The sequence below is a fragment of the Salvelinus namaycush genome, chromosome 34 (assembly GCF_016432855.1).
Source record: "Salvelinus namaycush isolate Seneca chromosome 34, SaNama_1.0, whole genome shotgun sequence".
In the NCBI taxonomy this organism is placed as follows: Eukaryota; Metazoa; Chordata; class Actinopteri; order Salmoniformes; family Salmonidae; genus Salvelinus; species Salvelinus namaycush.
Window position 1 is genome coordinate 28,112,264 of NC_052340.1, and position 18,181 is coordinate 28,130,444.

Sequence of the window (18,181 nt, forward strand, 5' to 3'; positions counted from 1 at the left end):
TGCTAAGAAACTGAAAATCTTGTACAACGCTGTGTACAACTCCCTTCACAGAACAGTGCAAACTGGCTCTAACCAGAATATAAAGAGTGGGAGGCCCCGGTGCACAACTGAGCAAGAGGACAAGTACATTAGAGTGTCTAGTTTGAGAAACAGGTGCCTCAAAAGTCCTCAACTGGCTGGCCTTCTAGGCAGAGTTGCAAAGAAAAAGCCATATCTCAGACTGGCCAATAAAAATAAAAGATTAAGATGGGCAAAAGAACACAGACACTGGACAGAAGAACTCTGCCTAGAAGGCCAGCATCCCAGAGTCGCCTCTTCACTGTTGACATTGAGACTGGTGTTTTGCGGGTACTATTTAATGAAGCTGCCAGTTGAGGACTGAAAATAAGGCATCTGTTCCTCAAACTAGACACTAATGTACTTGTCCTCTTGCTCAGTTGTGCACCAGGGCCTCCCACTCTTTCTAATCTGGTTAGAGCCAGTTTGCACTGTTCTGTGAAGGGAGTAGTACACAGCGTTGTACGAGATATTCAGCTACTTGGCAATTTCTCGCATGGAATAGCCTTCATTTCTCAGAACAAGAATAGACTGACAAGTTTCAGAAGAAAATTATTTTGTTTCTGGGAATTTTGAGCCTGTAATCGAACCCACAAATGCTGACGCTCCAGATACTCAACTAGTCTAAAGGCCAGTTTTATTGCTTCTTTAATCAGAACAACAGTTTTCAGCTGTGCTAACATAATTGGAAAAAGGGTTTTCTCATGATCAATTAGCCTTTGAAAATGATAAACTTGAATTAGCTAACACAATGTGCCATTGGAACACAGGAGTAACAGTTGCTGATAATGGGCCTCTGTACACCTATGTAGAGTTTTCCATAAAAATCAGCCGTTTCCAGCTACAATAGTCATTTACAACATTAACAATGTCTACACTGTATTTCTGATCAATTTGATGTTATTTTAAAATGGACAAAAAATGTGCTATTCTTTCAAAAACAAGGACATTTCTAAGTCACTCCAAACTTTTGAACGGTAGTATATATTACAAAAACCCATTTGAAATACCTATATGGATATGAATGTAAATCACAGGAGGTTGGTGGCACCTTAATTGGGGAGGACGGGCTTGTGGTAATGGCTGGAGCGCAATCAGTTTAATGGTATCCAACACATGGTTTCTATGTGTTTGATGCCATTCCAATCGCTCCATTCCAGCCATTATTATGAGCCGTCCTCCCCTCAGCATCCTCCACTGATGTGAATAGCATGACAGTAACAATGAAGTCTGGATAGTCTGATGGCAGTTTGAGTAAGCTGGATAATGGCGCCCCCTATCTGCCGCTCAATAACAGTATAAAGGAGTGGGTGACATTATGGCAAATCTTTTTCATTATGGCAAGGGCAATAAACACATTTTATTAGAGAGTTTGTGAAGACCTATATGAGAAAAATGCTGAGAGCAAAACTAACAAACAAGAAAATGACAACAGACAGAAATTGTCAAAGGGGCATAATTCCAAACCCAATCCATAACATCAAGACTTCAAAAAGAACACTGAAAGGGTCGATTTCAGCCTCCCTTCACACAATCAATACTTGTACATACAAAACTTTCTCCGTATATTCAACAAACATACCTTTCTCCTTATATACAACACATGACCTATCACCAATGAGGTCTTCTGTCAACATCCTGACAGAGAAGGGGTTAAAACATGTCTCATTCCTAAATCAAGGAAAAACTGTAAATGGGTGATTTGATTTGAATCATCTTAAATTTCAATAGTAAAAACATACGTTTCAATCATGGAGCCATCTAGATTGAGAGGTAGCAAATCAAACATTTACATGTAAATCCATTTAAGAAGGTAGAGTGAATGAATTGGTGTTCCAATTCCCCACCCTTCTCCCTAAAGTGTGCACTTGGTTTGCTCACTTTTATGCATCAATTTTAAAACAGAATTTTTAGAAGCATGGTGGAGAGAGTTTCCTACACCCGTCTGTCCCTTCCTTTTTAACGATCGTGAGCAAAGAGCACCCTTCGGCGAGAAGGCTTCAGAATAAGACAGTAATCATTTCCAATAGTTGGGAAAGTGACGGATCAATGTGAAACCTTGCGAATCAGATAGTGGCTCAAAGGGTTGACTTTAAATCTAGCTCGACTGTCTGTTGAAACTCATATCACAGCGCTGGGTCATCATCAGCCTTCTCCTCTTTTCTACCGATATACCCAACAGCATCTAATCAAGATCAATGCCAGTCCTCACCTCACAGAGGCATCATCCATATCACGTTCTGCTTTGCTCTCTCCATACCCAACACTTCCCATTACACCACATAACAAAACACATGTTTATCAACAATGTGCACAGATCACTGGCATATTTGTTTATCAAATATTTCTACTAGTTATATTATTGTGTACTCATTAATAACACGAATTCAGCAATATGCACCCCTCCTTACTCTCAACGAGATAGGGTTAGTATATAAATGCTGTATTGAAAAAGACATGAGAATAGTGAGATATGGCAGTCAGTTAGCTTGAGGGATATTTCAGTTCGCATGAAATCTTAAGAAGTTTGTCAGAGTTCCTGAAATGGGATTAAAGGTTACACTTGGCATTTAGTTACACATTGACATAACAATATGGGATGAAATATGACCCGCTTGGAACAAGTGACCCTTTTGGCAGGTTTGAATGCCTCTTTGATATAGGAGGGTGCAACAGAAGGGTTTGTTGACATTTGAGCAGGGCAACTTAACAACCCCTTGACTGACACACACAGGTCTCTGATGATATCATCTCCTGTCAAATTGCTCCGAGGCAAATCCAGATTTACAAGGGGGAGTCAACTGTAATATTAGAGTCTCTGTTTACAAGTTGTTTCTGTGTCCTGAACTTTCAGGAAACATGGGATTGAACTTGGATTGAGCTGTGATTCTAGTTGAGGTGTTGTTTAAAAACTTGCCACATCATCACTGGTTACTGTCTGTTTAAAACTGTGACCAAATGGGCATAGCAACACATGGGTACTGGGAGTGAACATGGTTTATTATGGGACATTTCAGAGGTGCTTGTGCACACTTTGGCTCTAGAGTGACCTACCCCAGCCATATCAAAGATATTAGACTGGTAACACTAGATGAGTCCATATGTTAAGATCATCACCAGCAAGGCTGACAAGCATTCTGCAATGGGGATTAAAGGGAGCTGATACGACAAAAAAGAACTGTCAAAAGACTAATGCATCTGCCCTTTACATATGAAGTCATATATTAATGAAGAGTTATAATACAGAGATTATAATGGTTATCCAATGCGGTTATGAACAGTCAGAGTTAAGGATAGGTGGTAGCAGTCTGCTTCCTCTCCTCCTGAGCGAGGGGGGTGGTCCCAGGTCACTTCTGGGCCTGGGATTGGCTGGTCTGTGTTAGAGGAGGGAGGAGCCAAAGTATTGCGTGGCCACCAGCCATGGGTCATTCTGCTGTCACCATGGAAACCCTGATGTGGTGCAGCCTTGGAGAATCTGAAATGGAGGTGACATGTTTGTCAGATTACAGCCAAAAGGCCTATCTATAAACAAAGGATGTAAGTCAACAATAATGTTTGATTAAAGCGGTTATAGTAGTTACACAGAGTAAAGTGATACAATTTCCAACAGGGAAGGAGACAGGTTTTCACCATGACAAAGGCTCCTTGTGTGGCACATCGTCTTCCTGAGTGTCTGATCTTCTGGGCTGACCCTCTTCTGGGCTTCCCTCCACATCTTCCAGGAGGTTGGCTGTGGAGTTGGCTGTGCCCAGTCTTAGAGGGGATATGGTCAAGGGAAACACCTGAAGGCCTGGATATTGATACATATGCATCTGTATTATACAGTATGTGGTACTTGAACATTGAGTTCTATAAAAAGCCATCACTGCAAAAACAGAACCCATCCAATGTTTCTGATTGGAAATTAGTATCGACTGGCAATGAAGGATACGACTGGTGCTTCAGGAGCGTTCTTCTTTTTAACTTTCTTCTCTTTGTCTTGTCAGAGAATGATCTGGCGATTTCAAACAGCTTCTTTCTTGTTGCTAGGTGGGAGAGAAGACAACCGTATCGGGGGGGTTTGCATAAGTATGCTGTTCTAGTGATTGAGTTCGTTAACTGGCCATTGCCAGAGAGAGACAGGGGATGGTAATAATGTATATAGAGTGGCCTGCTGGTAGAGAATGCCTTACATTTGCCCATGTGTTTGAGTTTGTCTCTGAACATGGCGTCATCTGACACAGCAGTACAGGCCTCCATCGACCTCGAAGCACAGTGCTCTCCTGGAAACAAAGAAATTAGTTGTAAAAGACAAACATATGCATATTATGCACACACACACAGACACACACAAAATCACACAAGATCACACACGAAAACACGAACGCAGTAACACACATTCACATACAGTATAATAATGAACCTGAGTAGTGAACAAACAATCTACTTCAACCATTTTTGTAAAGTCTTAATTGGTGACTACAGCCGTCGTTAAATTTTCTCTGGGCACTTTAAGACTTTGTTCTTAAAAAATTACTATAGAACAAAGATAAATGATTATGTGTATGTACAGTACCAGTCAAATGCATGTGTCTGCTCAAACGGTCAGAAACAGACTCCATGAGGGTGGTATGAGGGCCCGACGTCCACAGGTGGGGGTTGTGCTTACAGCCCAACACCGTGCAGGACGTTTGGCATTTGCCAGAGAACACCAAGATTGGCAAATTCGCCACTGGCGCCCTGTGCTCTTCACAGATGAAAGCAGGTTCACACTGAGCACATGAGCACATGTGACAGACGTGACAGAGTCTGGAGACGCCGTGGAGAACGTTCTGCTGCCTGCAACATCCTCCAGCATGACCGGTTTGGCGGTGGGTCAGTCATGGTGTGGGGTGGCATTTCTTTGTGGGGCCGCACAGCCCTCCATGTGCTCGCCAGAGGTAGCCTGACTGCCATTAGGTACCGATATGAGATCCTCAGACCCCTTGTGAGACCATATGCTGACACATGCACATTTGTGGCCTGCTGGAGGTCATTTTGCAGGGCTCTGGCAGTGCTCCTCCTTGCACAAAGGCAGAGGTAGCGGTCCTGCTGCTGGGTTGTTGCCCTCCTACGGCCTCCTCCACGTCTCCTGATGTACTGGCCTGTCTCCTGGTAGCGCCTCCATGCTCTGGACACTACGCTGACAGACACAGCAAACCTTCTTGCCACAGCTCGCATTGATGTGCCATCCTGGATGAGCTGCACTACCTGAGCCACTTGTGTGGGTTGTAGACTCCGTCTCATGCTACCACTAGAGTGAAAGCACCGCCAGCATTCAAAAGTGACCAAAACATCAGCCAGGAAGCATAGGAACTGAGAAGTGGTCTGTGGTCACCACCTGCAGAACCACTCCTTTATTGGGGGTGTCTTGCTAATTGCCTATAATTTCCACCTTTTGTCTATTCCATTTGCACAACAGCATGTGAAATGTATTGTCAATCAGTGTTGCTTCCTAAGTGGACAGTTTGATTTCACAGAAGTGTGATTGACTTGGAGTTACATTGTGTTGTTTAAGTGTTCCCTTTATTTTTTTGAGCAGTGTATATATATTACATTGATGGAAGCTACAACCATGCCATCTGCAATATTAAAGATGATCTACGCCCCCAAAAAACAATTAAAAAAATGAATTAATGAGATAAATTATATAAAGAATGATAGTAAAAAGCTCTGGAGGACCTTAAATGAAATTCTAGGCATAAAAAGCAAACTCAGCTCCATCCTTCACTGAGGAAGATGGCTTGTTCATAACAAAACCCTTCGATATTGCCAACCACTTTCACAACTTTTTTGTTGACAATATTTGCAAACTTAGGCATGACTTGGGCTGTTACGGTGACCGTATTACCACCACACCGGCGGTCACGAGTCATTGCGGCAGTCAAATTCCACATGACCGCTTAATCATAGTAATTAGGCTTCTCCAAGCTCTGATGCTGCTGGTCATTAGTAGCCTACCAAACTTGCATAGTGCCCAGTACTCAGCACTCTATTGTCCCTCTAATCACTCTGACATCAATGGAAATGTAATAGAAAATCTAATCAAACACTTAATGAGAGCCCACGAGTTCACACAACATTTCTATAGGCTATGCAGAAAACAGAGTTTTGATGGCCTCTATTTAAAAGAGAAGGATCCCATCAGCTTTCTATAGGCAAGGCCTATATACAGTGCATTCGGACAGTATTCAGACCCCTTGACTGTTTCCACATTTTGTTACGTTAAAGTGTTATTCTGAAATGGATAACATATTCTATTCCCCCCTCAATCTACACACATTAACACATAATGACAAAGCAAAAACAGGTTTTTAGAAATCTTTGCAAATTTATTACAAATAAAAAATGAAAATATAGCATTTGCATAAGTATTCAGACCCTTTTTTTGGTAAATTGTTCAATTACCTTTGGCAGCGACTACAGCATTGTTGGGTATGACAGCACAAGCTGGCACACCTGTATTTGGGGAGTTTCTCCCATTCTTCTCTGCAGATCCTCTCAAGCTCTGTCATGTTGGACGGGGAGCGTTGCTGCACAGCTATTTTCAGGTCTCTCCAGGGATGTTCGATCGGGTTGAAGTCCAGGCTCTGGCTGGGCCACTCAAGGACATTCAAAGACTTGTCCTGAAGTCACTCCTGCATTATCTTGGCTGTGTGCTTAGGGTCATTGTCCTGTTGGAAGGTGAACCTTCGCCCCAGTCTGAGGTCCTGAGCGCACTGGAGCAGGTTTTCATCAAGGATCTCTCTGTACTTTGCTCCGTTCATCTTTCCCTCGATCCTGACTAGTCTCCCAGTACCTGCCGCTGAAAAAGAATCTTGTTTCTCATGGTCAAAGAGTCTTCTAGGTGCCTTTTGGCAAACTCCAAGCGGGCTGTCATGTGCCTTTTACTGAGGAGTGGCTTCCGTCTAGCCACTCTACCATAAAGGCATGATTGGTGGAGTGCTGCAGAGATGGTTGTCCTTCTGGAAGGTTCTCCCATCTCCACGAGGACCTCTAGAGCTCTGTCAGAGTGACCATCGGGTTCTTGGTCACCTGCCTGACCAAGGCTCCCCCGATTACTCAGGACCTTCAATGCTGCAGACCTTGTTTGGTACTCTTCCCCAGATCTGTGCCAAGACACAATCCTGTCTTGGAGCTCTACGGACAATTCCTTCGACCTCATGGCTTGGATTTTGCTCTGACATGCACTGTCAACTGTGGGACCTTATATAGACAGGTCATGTCCAATCAATTGAATTTACCACAGGTGGACTCCAATCAAGTTGTATAAACATCAAGGATGATCAACGGAAACAGGATGCACCTGAGCTCAATTTCGAGTCTCATAGCAAAGGGTCTAAATACTTAAGTAAATAAGGGATCTGTTTTTTATTACTAATACATTTGGAAACATTTCTAAAAAACTGTTTTCGCTTCGTCATTATCGGGTATTGTGTGTAGATTGCTGAGGATTATTATATTTTTTTATCCATTTTAGAATAAGTCTAATGTAACAAAATTTGGAAAAAGTCAAGAGGTCTGAATACTTTCCCGAAGGCACTGTATATGCTCAATGGCTGCTAAAATGGGAAGCGGTCTGTCCATGATAAGACGCTGCTCTGTTTTCATCTAAATCAATGTACACGGAGGGCAAATGTACACGGAGGGCAAATGTCAGTGGTATGCATGTCAATCTCTACTGGCTCAAAGTTGACTGCATCACTATTGGTCTTTGTGCGAGGTGTTAATGGGTTAAAGGTAACAAACTATCTGTTCAAACAGTTGGACACGCATCGGTACAACACAAGACATGCAACCAGAGGTCTCTTCACAGTCCCCAGGTCCAGAACAGAGGCTGGGAAACACACAGTATTAAATAGAGCCATGATTACATGGAACTCTGGGCCACCCCAGGTAACTCAAGCTAGCAATAAAAACAGATTAAAAAAATACAACTGATAAAAGAAAAACTTGCAGCACGACAGGGACTTTAAAGAGACTTAAATTGTTTTAAATATATATTTTGTATTGTATTATCAAAGCAAAATCAAATCAAATGTTATTTGTCACATGCGCCCAATATAAGCAGGTTACCGTGAAATTCTTACTTACAAGCCCTTAACCAACAATGCAGTTTTTGAAAAAATAAATAACAAAATTATTGATGTATTTTATTTGTTGAGTTTTGTTTCCTGGCAGCGGATATTTGGGGATCCTAATAAAATACTAAATGAATCACTCCAGAGAAAGCCATTTATCATGTCAACAACTACTTGGAGAAGCATTCACCATACCCAGTGGTAGCGAGTGATAAATATAGGTGGCTAGATATTGGACGTGATAAAGGGACGTTATCAAAATAAACCCCAAGTCATTGATATGAGTAGGCCTATTGGGTGTTTGAATAAGAAAGCACACACACACACACACACCTTTACTGGTGAAGCTTATGAATGACATCTACCTGCTGTGGAATTCTCCATGTAAGAGGATGAATGACATCTACCTGCTGTGGAATTCTCCATGTAAGAGGATGAATGACATCTACCTGCTGTGTAATTCTCCATGTAAGAGGATGAATGACATCTACCTGCTGTGTAATTCTCCATGTAAGAGGATGAATGACATCTACCTGCTGTGGAATTCTCCATGTAACAGGATGAATGACATCTACCTGCTGTGGAATTCTCCATGTAAGAGGATGAATGATTGGACATGGATTTCTTTGATTCGTACTTCAAGCGATCTAAAACAGAGAGAGCTGGATGTTACGACGCAATATGGGGACACATAGCAGCATCTAATCTATTATTAAGAAACCTTTATGAAAGTGGGACATGCTTCCCAAATTTAAACTTTTGTAGGATGAAGCATCATGAGATACACAAGGGACTTTGCAACTAGCATAGCATGAAAGAGAGAGTATTTTCAACAGTAGCTGACTCGCTCCGTAGAAAGCATAAACTTGACTACTGCACTAGCCTACTGCACTAGCCTACTGTGTCCTGAACATGTATTCTGTGTGTTAAAGTATATCATGCAGGTGACCATGTATGCGTATCTGTGCATGACACACACCTCTCTCCAGGGCGACGAGGAACTCGCGGTTGCGCTGCAGCTCCCTCATGAACTCCTCGTTCTGGAGGAACAGAGCGATGCGTTCATCATCCAGGTACTGCTTCAGTTTACGCTCCTGCTCCGTGCCTACCCCTGCCATGCCCCCGGGACCACCTGGCCCTCCAGGTGCCCCTAGGGCTCCATCAGTCCCTGGCTTGGAGACACCTCCCTGGGTTGTCTGCTGGGCGATGGAGGACAGAGAGGAGGAAGAAGGCTGGGACAGACTGCTCTGTGAGCCCTAGAGGAGGAGAGATGGAGAAAGAGAGTTTGAATTTAGTTGCTATTGATTTCTGTAAGCAGGATGTCGCCCTGCTGTTAATGATAACGTCATACTGCTAATGCAGTTTTTGTGTGTGGTTTTCTTCACATCCACTGTGTACCTGTATACTATCTAGTTGCTGTGGCAGGATCCGCAGGAAATCATCTGGCAGGTTGCCAAGCAACGGTGGATTCCAGTTCCTGTAGCTGCGGACCTGCCGGTGACCTGGAGGGAGCTGGGCCTCAAACCTAGGTCAGACAAGGGTCAAAAGGTTAAGGTCAGACTAGAGAGAGATTCATATGCCATGTCACACTAGAACTAAACTAAATGCACACATCATACATTGTGTACTGATGCTGTGAAAAGTAAGCAATGCATGAAAACACAAATAATAATTCATGTCTGTTTGTCTTCACAATAAAATCCCCTTTGAGCAGCAGTCACCACATTTAACACACCACTTTGTACAGTCCAAAAAGTCAATTACTGTGAATCTCTCAGCTGGTGGTGTGAAGCAGAGCAAATGTGGACATGGTCTTGAATCATAAATCATGGACAATGGGGCTTGAAGCAAATTCAATTACATGGATTTTTGTTATTAACTGGTCCAGTGATACACAAGCACCAATCATACATACACACACCCTTGAGACAGCATGGCACAGTTCTTAAAATGGCCACCAGGTGGTACCTTGACTAACTATAACAGCATGTGGTCGGCTGTGATATCCACAGGCCCAAACATATAAATTCCAGGGCCCCATAGGACCACTTCCTCTGTTCCTCTGGGCTTTATAGAGTACAGGCTAGGAGATTGCATGCAAACAAAAGGTCCTGTCGGGATTTTTAGAACATGCATCCCTCCTTCCTCCCGTTCATAAAGTAATCAGTGTTCACGTTCCAGATGCACATATTCTATACAGAATTAAAGAATTACGATAGACAGACGACTGATAGGTTAAACTCTTCTCTGGGCATTTTGTAGATCTGTTGAACTGTATAGTATAGTAAAGAGAAGGCTGGTGGGAGCATATATAGGGAGCATATATAGGAGGAAGGGCTCATTGTAATGGCTGGAATGGAATAAATGGAATGGTACCAAACATGTCAAACACATGGAAACAACGTGTTTGACTCCATTCTTTCCATTCATTACAATGAGTCTGTTCACCTATAGCTCTTCCCACCAGCCTCCTGGGATAGTATGACAATTTACCTGGGTGGAGGAGTGGGCGGGGCCTCGGGGTACTTCCTGTCGTAGATGTGCATGTCATAAGTGGGCGGTGAGTAGACGGGGGGAGGTTCCTCGTCGGAACTGTCAGGTTCTAATGTCCTCTCCAGAATCTAGCCCAGGGAATGGAGGAGACCAAGAGAAAGAGAGAGTATGTCCCAATAACGTTAATACACATTTACCCATTCAAATCAGTCATGTCAGTAAGATAAATCATTTAAGTTTTAAGAGAGAAGCTGGTTGGGGGGTTAGTGTCTGGTAAGGTAACTGGAGCAGACAAAACAGCACTACTTTACTATTTATATTGTAGTGAGATGACATGGGTTGCAGTTCCTTCTTTTTTTATGTGTGGTACTGATACACAATGTATTATTTATTATTGACTAAAACCTAGACTACGACAAGAACAGGAGGGGAGAGAGAGAGACATTCTGTCTAGCCCCGCGACCTTGCCAATGTTAACCTGTTTAAAGGTCACAATTGGCCCAGCGTCGTCTGGCCAAACCCTCCCCTAACTATGGGACTCCCGATCACGGCTGGCAGTCCCATGCGTCTGCAGTGACGCCTCTAGGACTGCCTCAGACCGCTGCGCCAGTCGGGAAGCCCGTGTGAGTAAGATCTTTAAACAGGTTAACATTCGCAAGGTTGCGGGGCCAGACAGAATACCAGGAAGCGTACTCGGAGCATGCACTGACCAGCTGGCAAGGGTCTTCACTACGGCATCTCAAGATGGACAAACAGTACTATTGACGCTTTTTTCTACTTTAAGCAAATATATTTTAAGGGCTTACGCGAGCACACTTGTTCGGTTCGCCTAGCAAAACATGTGGAAGCCTTGACCCTGCACTGACTGACCTCTGGTGGGATGCTATCATCGGAGTCAGAGCTGTCATCTGATCCCTCTCCGTCGATGCTCATCTGGAGGAGCTGGTCGATGGTGGCGTCCACCGCCCCGTTGTTGGAGCGCAGGACGCACTCGATGACCTCGTAATCCATGGTGGGGAACATGATCTTAAAGTCCTCCATGGCCTGGTTGAACTCCAGGCGCCGCACCTGTCGGTTAGGCCGGCTGTTGTTGAGCTCTCCTGGGGTAGAACCACCACCACCTCCCCCTCCTCCTCCACCGGAGCCTCCATTACTGTTGCTTCGCCTGAACAGGCTGGTCATCCTGCTGCCTTGACTGGTGCTATCACCTTGGGGTCAGGAGGGCACCTTGACACTCACACCTCTACCTTTCTTTCTCTCCCTCTATCAATCTGCTCCCGTCTGATTGTGTTTCTCCTGACTCACAGTCTCTTCATACCACCACATGGATGACAGTCCTCAGAATGGAGCAGGAGAGTCCAGTGCTCTTTCTTTTTCTCAGCTTGTTATTCAGCTGCATCCAACACGGCTGGCTGTAGCGAAGAGGGTCCTTAGTTTGTGTCCACTCCTCCGTCCCGTCACAAGTGTCTGGTACGGGGACCGGAATCTCTGGTCCAAAACAGTCAATGCCTGAGAGGGAGATAAAGAGGGAGGTTAGCAAAAGCTAACATACCTGTAATACGCACATTTGATTTTTCCTTTAACAAGCACCTAGGCTCTACACAGAAGCAAACACCTAGGCTCTACTGAGAATAAATCACCTAGGCTCCACTCACAAGAAAGCAGCTAGGCTCATTTCAAATACTAGCTAAAAGGCTGCAGCCACAGAGCCATTGAAATACAATTGGGAAAACTGACATGGTTCGACAAGATTTTACATGGCCTTGTCCGAGATGGTGTCTCAGTGTCCCCACAGTGTCCCCACCCCGCCTTTCTGCTCAACCTTGTCAGGCTAGGCCCCTGTGTTACCATGGCAACACAAATAACGTCTGTAGATTAAACAGTTGGCATTTGAATGAAAAGGTGAAACTTTACATTCCAGCACTGTAGGGAAATTCCTTATTTTGAATCACATTATAGGCCTATATTACAACTCACCAACAAGACTACAAGGCCAAGATGTACAGTTGCAGAGTGCATCTCTTTCCAGTTTCTTGTAAAACAAAGCCTGTTTCTTTCTCTCAGAGCCAAGTAAGTGCCATAGAGGGACTAACGTCCTGCCAACTACGCCTGAAGGAGGAACCCAAATATTGCCCTACACACATCCAGTCCAGAGAAAGTAGGATGGATGGCCAAGCTGCTGCTAACAGATGCCATTAATCCATGTGCCAAGCAGTGGGGAGGACGAGCACCACACACACACACACACACACACACACACACACAAATCTATACAACAAGCACAAACTGGTGCCCAGCTTAACCCCCAGTTTACCTTGGACAACTTCAGGCCATGGCAAATTAGTCTAATGGGAGTATGAGACCGACTAGACCACTGAGTGACTGACTGAGATGCTAATCGAACGGCTGGGTAAGGACAGGGAGGGAGTGACAGCTGCAGTAGAAAATCAACCAGAACCAGCCAGCCACCACAAACCAGGGCAAACACTCGAGAGAGGAAAATAAAAACAGGCAGCAAGAGCAAAGCAAGGTGCCGTCAGTCAATGCGGATGATTACGCACACAAAGATCTGTGATGCATTTAGCACAGGCTTAGTGGTCCCTTTTTCCCTCTCGGACACAATTGAAGGACCTTGCGAGAATTAAGCCTGGTAGAAACAAAGGAGGGGTCAATGTGTCTGAATGACCTTGGAAGCCTCAACAGATGGACTGCTTTTTCATAACCAGCAAACAATACATCATGGATATAAGTGAATGGATTTTAACTGAGGATTCACTTGACATTGACGCAAACAGATATCCCTTTCATGGCATTCAAACCACTGAAATAATTTCCATTTAACCCACACTAAATTCAATGTGTGGACAGTTTTTCAAAAAGGCACAGAAATGTATCAGATGAATATCAAGGAAAAGTCCAAACACTCATTTTTCAGTCATTTCAACATGTTTTGAGCTTAGACCCATTCTAAAATCAATGGCTCCAACTTGACATATCATGCAACATACCAGTCTATGACCTATTGACCTTCTGACTGGCCATCTGCCACCAATCTGACTTCTCTCTGGATGTTGAGCATTGGCTGACATCCACTCCAAGGTCTGTCATGCTTGATGGAGTTTCCAAAAATGCACCATTCCACAACTGTTAGCCTGGTTTAGCCTACATCCAGTTCCAGACCTTCTGCCGGATTCTCAGAGGCCAGGGGTGTCAAACTAATTTTGCCCAGTGGGGGTTGCATTCGGTCTTCAACGAGGTCCATTGGGCCGCACTGAAAACTGGTTCGATTTCCTTGCCGTCAAAATGTGCAATAAATAGTCCTCCATATATTGTTTTGCTCCTTGACTGTTTAGCTTCATTTAGGTAATTATTAGCGAACTGGACAGTCAAGAAACTGTATGAATGTAGGTCCATTATCATTTCTACACAGTTTCAATTTGGTTTTAGTCATTCTAAAGTATATTTACTTTTTTTTAAACTTAAAGCGGGCCGTATGTTTGACACTCCTAGGCTAGGCGTAATGTTAAATTCAAAACTTGAGTAGGCCTAGTTTCATGCCAGTTGTTATGGGAGCTCACACCTAGGCTAGACGTTAACATGGGTTCTCCGTACTCTGATATCTGGTTGTCGCCTGTAGTAGAACTTGATACATATTTACATTGCTAGTTATAAAAGTTTATGCTACGTAGAGTAAACATTAGAATAAGAAACATAAGATCCTTTACCTTCAGGTTACCTCTCCACAGCTGAAACAGAAAGCAGAGTTTACAGAATCCCTGACGAGGACTATAACCAGGAGTCGTCTCTGAGTGCCTGGATTTTCCTCATCCTGGTTTCCATTACAAGAAAGAGGCCATGGAGGGAGAGAAAAAAACAGAATTCCAAAAATGTAAAAGTCCTCAGAGGAACTGGAGCGGCCTTTCGATGCCCAAGCTAATAGTTATCACTACTCTCCCCCTCTGCTCTGTCACTGTAGTGCTGGGAAGAGAAATCCCTGGCTGCGATGGGGGAACAATGCATCCAGTGCCAGCCCAAACCACATGGCAGTGCCAGGCCCCGTCCAGCATCAGCACAGCCAGAGTCTGCAACTTCGCCCCCATCTATGCACTGCCTTCCCTCTCACCCCCACTTCACCCTCTTCTATGCACCCCCCCCACTTCGCCCTCCTCTCTGCACTGCCCCAACCCCTCTCCCTTCCACTTCGCCCTCCTCTATGCACCGCCCCCACCACTCTCCCCCCACTTCGCCCTCCTCCTCTCTGCACCGCCCCCACCCCTCTCCCCCCACTTCGCCCTCCTCTCCGCACTGCCCCCACCTCTCTGCACCGCCCCCACCGCCCCACTTCGCCCTCCTCTCTGCACCGCCCCCACCCCTCTCCCCCCTACTTCGCCCTCCTCTCTGCACCGCCCCCACCCCTCTCCCCCCCTACTTCGCCCTCCTCTCTGCACCGCCCCCACCCCTCTCCCCCCCCTACTTCGCCCTCCTCTCTGCACCGCCCCCACCCCTCTCCCCCCCCTACTTCGCCCTCCTCTCTGCACCGCCCCCACCCCTCCTCTCCGCACAACCCCCTACTTCGCCCTCCTCTCCGCACCACCCCCACCCCTCCTCTCCGCACAACCCCCTACTTCGCCCTCCTCTCCGCACCGCCCCCACCCCTCTCCCCCCCACTTCGCCCTCCTCTCTGCACCGCCCCCAACCCTCTCCCCCCCACTTCGCCCTCCTCTCCGCACCGCCCCCACCCCTCTCCCACTTCGCCCTCCTCTCTGCACCGCCCCCACCCGTCTCTCCCCCCCTCTTTCTCTGCACCGCCCCCACCCCCCACTGCCCCTTTTTCTAAAGTATTTCTATTTACCTCCGAACTGGAATACCTCAATTGAAGCTAGCTAGTTACCAGCTATCAGCGATCAGTCAGTTAACCACTGCTAGCGGTCATCAGATAACCTTTAGCTCGGAAAGCTCTCGCCAGTTCGTACAACGCGTTTCAAACCAGAGCATACCGGACCTATTTTTCTCTCCATACCCCCCGGATTCCTACCGCAAACTCTGAACCTTATCATCACGATCATCGCAGCTAGCTAACCGCATCCCGGGATGACTACTCCTGGCTAACGTTTCAGTCCCGGAGCTAGCACCAACTAGCCTGGAGCTAGCCCACGCTAGACCCATCTCCCGGCTAGGGCTCCTGGGTGACTCCTGAAGCCCACTCCTTGGCTACAATATCTGGACCCCTTCTACTGCCGGTACGGGGCACAGAACCCCACCGATCCTTCACAACTGGAATACAGACATAATCTGCCCGAGGATCCCAACAGGCCCCTCAGGCGCGACGTACCCTGAAGGCCCATTCTGCTAACCGCTGCCTGCTAGCTATCTGGAGCATATTGGACTGTAGATGATCCATCGGGCAGTTTCTTGGACCATTATACCCATTTTGCCAATTGGACTTCTACCCCTCTGCTACTTGGAACCCTACTAATTCCACGACTGGTCTATCGATGTCACCGCACGAGGAGGCAAAAACAGACTTTCCCCCATCGCGACTTCCCTCTAAGGCCCTTATGCTAGCTTGCTAGCCCCGGCCTGCTAACTGTCTGAATCGCCATGTCCCCAGCCAGCCCAACCCCTCACTGGACCCATACGATAACTTGGCTACGCATGCCTCTCCCTAATATCAACATGCCTTGTCCATTACTGTCCTGGTTAGTGATTACTGTCTTATTTCACTGTAGAGCCTCTAGCCCTGCTCAATATACCTTAACCAACCATGTTATTCCACCTCCCACATATGCGATGACATCACCTGGTTTAAACGTCTCTAGAGACTATATCTCTCTCATCATTACTCAATGCCTAGGTTTACCTCCAATGTACTCCCTTCCTACCATACCTTTGTCTGTACACTATGCATTGAATCTATGCTATCGTGCCCAGAAACCTGCTCCCTTTACTCTCCGTTCCGAACGTGCTAGACGGCCAGTTCTTATAGCCTTTAGCCGTACCCTTATCCCACTTCTCCTCTGTTCCTCTAGTGATGTAGAGGTTAATCCAGGACCTGCAGTGCCTAGCTACACTCCTACTCCCCAGGTGCTCTCATTTGTTGACTTCTGTAACCGTAAAAGCCTTGGATTCATGCATGTTAACAATAGAAGCCTCCTCCCTAAGTTTGTTTTATTCACTGCTTTAGCATACTCTGCCAACCCGGATGTCTTAGCCGTGTCTGAATCCTGGCTTAGGAAAACCACCAAAAACCCTGAAATTTCCATCCCTAACTATAACATTTTCCGCCAAGATGGAACTGCCAAAGGGGGCGGTATTGCAATCTACTGCAGAGATAGCCTGTAGAGTTCTGTCTTACTATCCAGGTCTGTGCCAAAACAATTCGAGCTTCTACTTCTAAAAATTCACCTTTCCAGAAACAAGTATCTCACCGTTGCCGCTTGCTATAGACCACCCTCTGCCCCCAGCTGTGCCCTGGACACCATATGTGAATTAATTGCCCCCCCATCTATCTTCTGAGCTCGTGCTGCGAGGTGACCTAAACTGGGACATGCTTAACACCCCGGCCATCCTACAAATCTAAACTTGATGCCCTCAATCTCACACAAATTATCTATGAACCAACCAGGTACAACCCCAAATCCGTAAACACGGGCACTCATAGATATCATCCTAACTAACTCGCTATCCAAATACACCTCTGCTGTTTTCAACCAAGATCTCAGCGATCACTGCCTCATTGCCTGTATCCGTAATTGGTCCGCGGTCAAACGACCACCCCTCATCACTGTCAAACGCTCCCTAAAACACTTCAGCGAACAAGCCTTTCTAAATCGACCTGGCCGGGGTATCCTGGAATGACATTGACCTCATCCCGTCAGTAGAGGATGCCAGGTTATTCATTAAAAAGTGCCTTCCTCACCATCTTAAATAAGCATGCGACATTCAAAAAAAATTGAACCAGGAATAGATATAGCCCTTGGTTCACTCCAGACCTGACTGCCCTTGACCAGCACAAAAACATCCTGTGGCGTACTGCATTAGCATCGAATAACCCCCGTGATATGCAACTTTTCAGGGAAGTTAGGAACCAATATATACAAGCAGTTAGGAAAGCAAAGGCTAGCTTTGTCAAACAGAAATTTGCATCCTGTAGTACAAACTCAAAAGGTTCTTGGACACTGTAAAGTCCATGGAAAAAAAGAGCACCCCCTCCCAGCTGCCCACTGCACTGAGGCTAGGAAACACTGTCACTACCGATAAATCCACAATAATTGAGAATTTCAATAAGCATTTTTCTACGACTGGCCATACTTTCCACCTGGCTACCCCTACCCCGGTCAACAGCCCTGCGCTCCCCACAGCAACTCGCCCAAGCCTCCCCCACTTCTCCTTCACCCAAATCCAGATAGCTGATGTTCTGAAAGAGCTGCAAAATCTGGACCCCTACAAATCAGCCGGGCTAGACAATCTGGACCCTCTCTTTCTAAAATTATCTGCCGAAATTGTTGCAACCCCTATTACTAGCCAGTTCA

At 45.6% G+C, this 18,181-nt stretch overlaps 1 protein-coding gene across 1 annotated transcript in view; it reads right to left on the minus strand.

The window, feature by feature from the left end:
- Window positions 1–989: 989 nt before the first annotated feature.
- Window positions 990–18,181, minus strand: part of LOC120029093 (CUE domain-containing protein 1-like) — a 48,783-nt gene continuing 31,591 nt past the window's right edge. Inside the window, exons 2-10 of the mRNA XM_038974395.1 lie at window positions 11,520–12,158; window positions 10,650–10,777; window positions 9,555–9,681; window positions 9,136–9,412; window positions 8,732–8,803; window positions 4,230–4,319; window positions 3,989–4,082; window positions 3,688–3,810; window positions 990–3,532 (exon numbers count right to left, since the gene is read on the minus strand). Of these exons, the coding sequence (XP_038830323.1) occupies window position 3,532; window positions 3,688–3,810; window positions 3,989–4,082; window positions 4,230–4,319; window positions 8,732–8,803; window positions 9,136–9,412; window positions 9,555–9,681; window positions 10,650–10,777; window positions 11,520–11,831 (1,224 nt within the window). The 5' untranslated portion in view covers window positions 11,832–12,158 and the 3' untranslated portion in view covers window positions 990–3,531. The remainder of the gene's footprint in view (window positions 3,533–3,687; window positions 3,811–3,988; window positions 4,083–4,229; window positions 4,320–8,731; window positions 8,804–9,135; window positions 9,413–9,554; window positions 9,682–10,649; window positions 10,778–11,519; window positions 12,159–18,181) is intronic.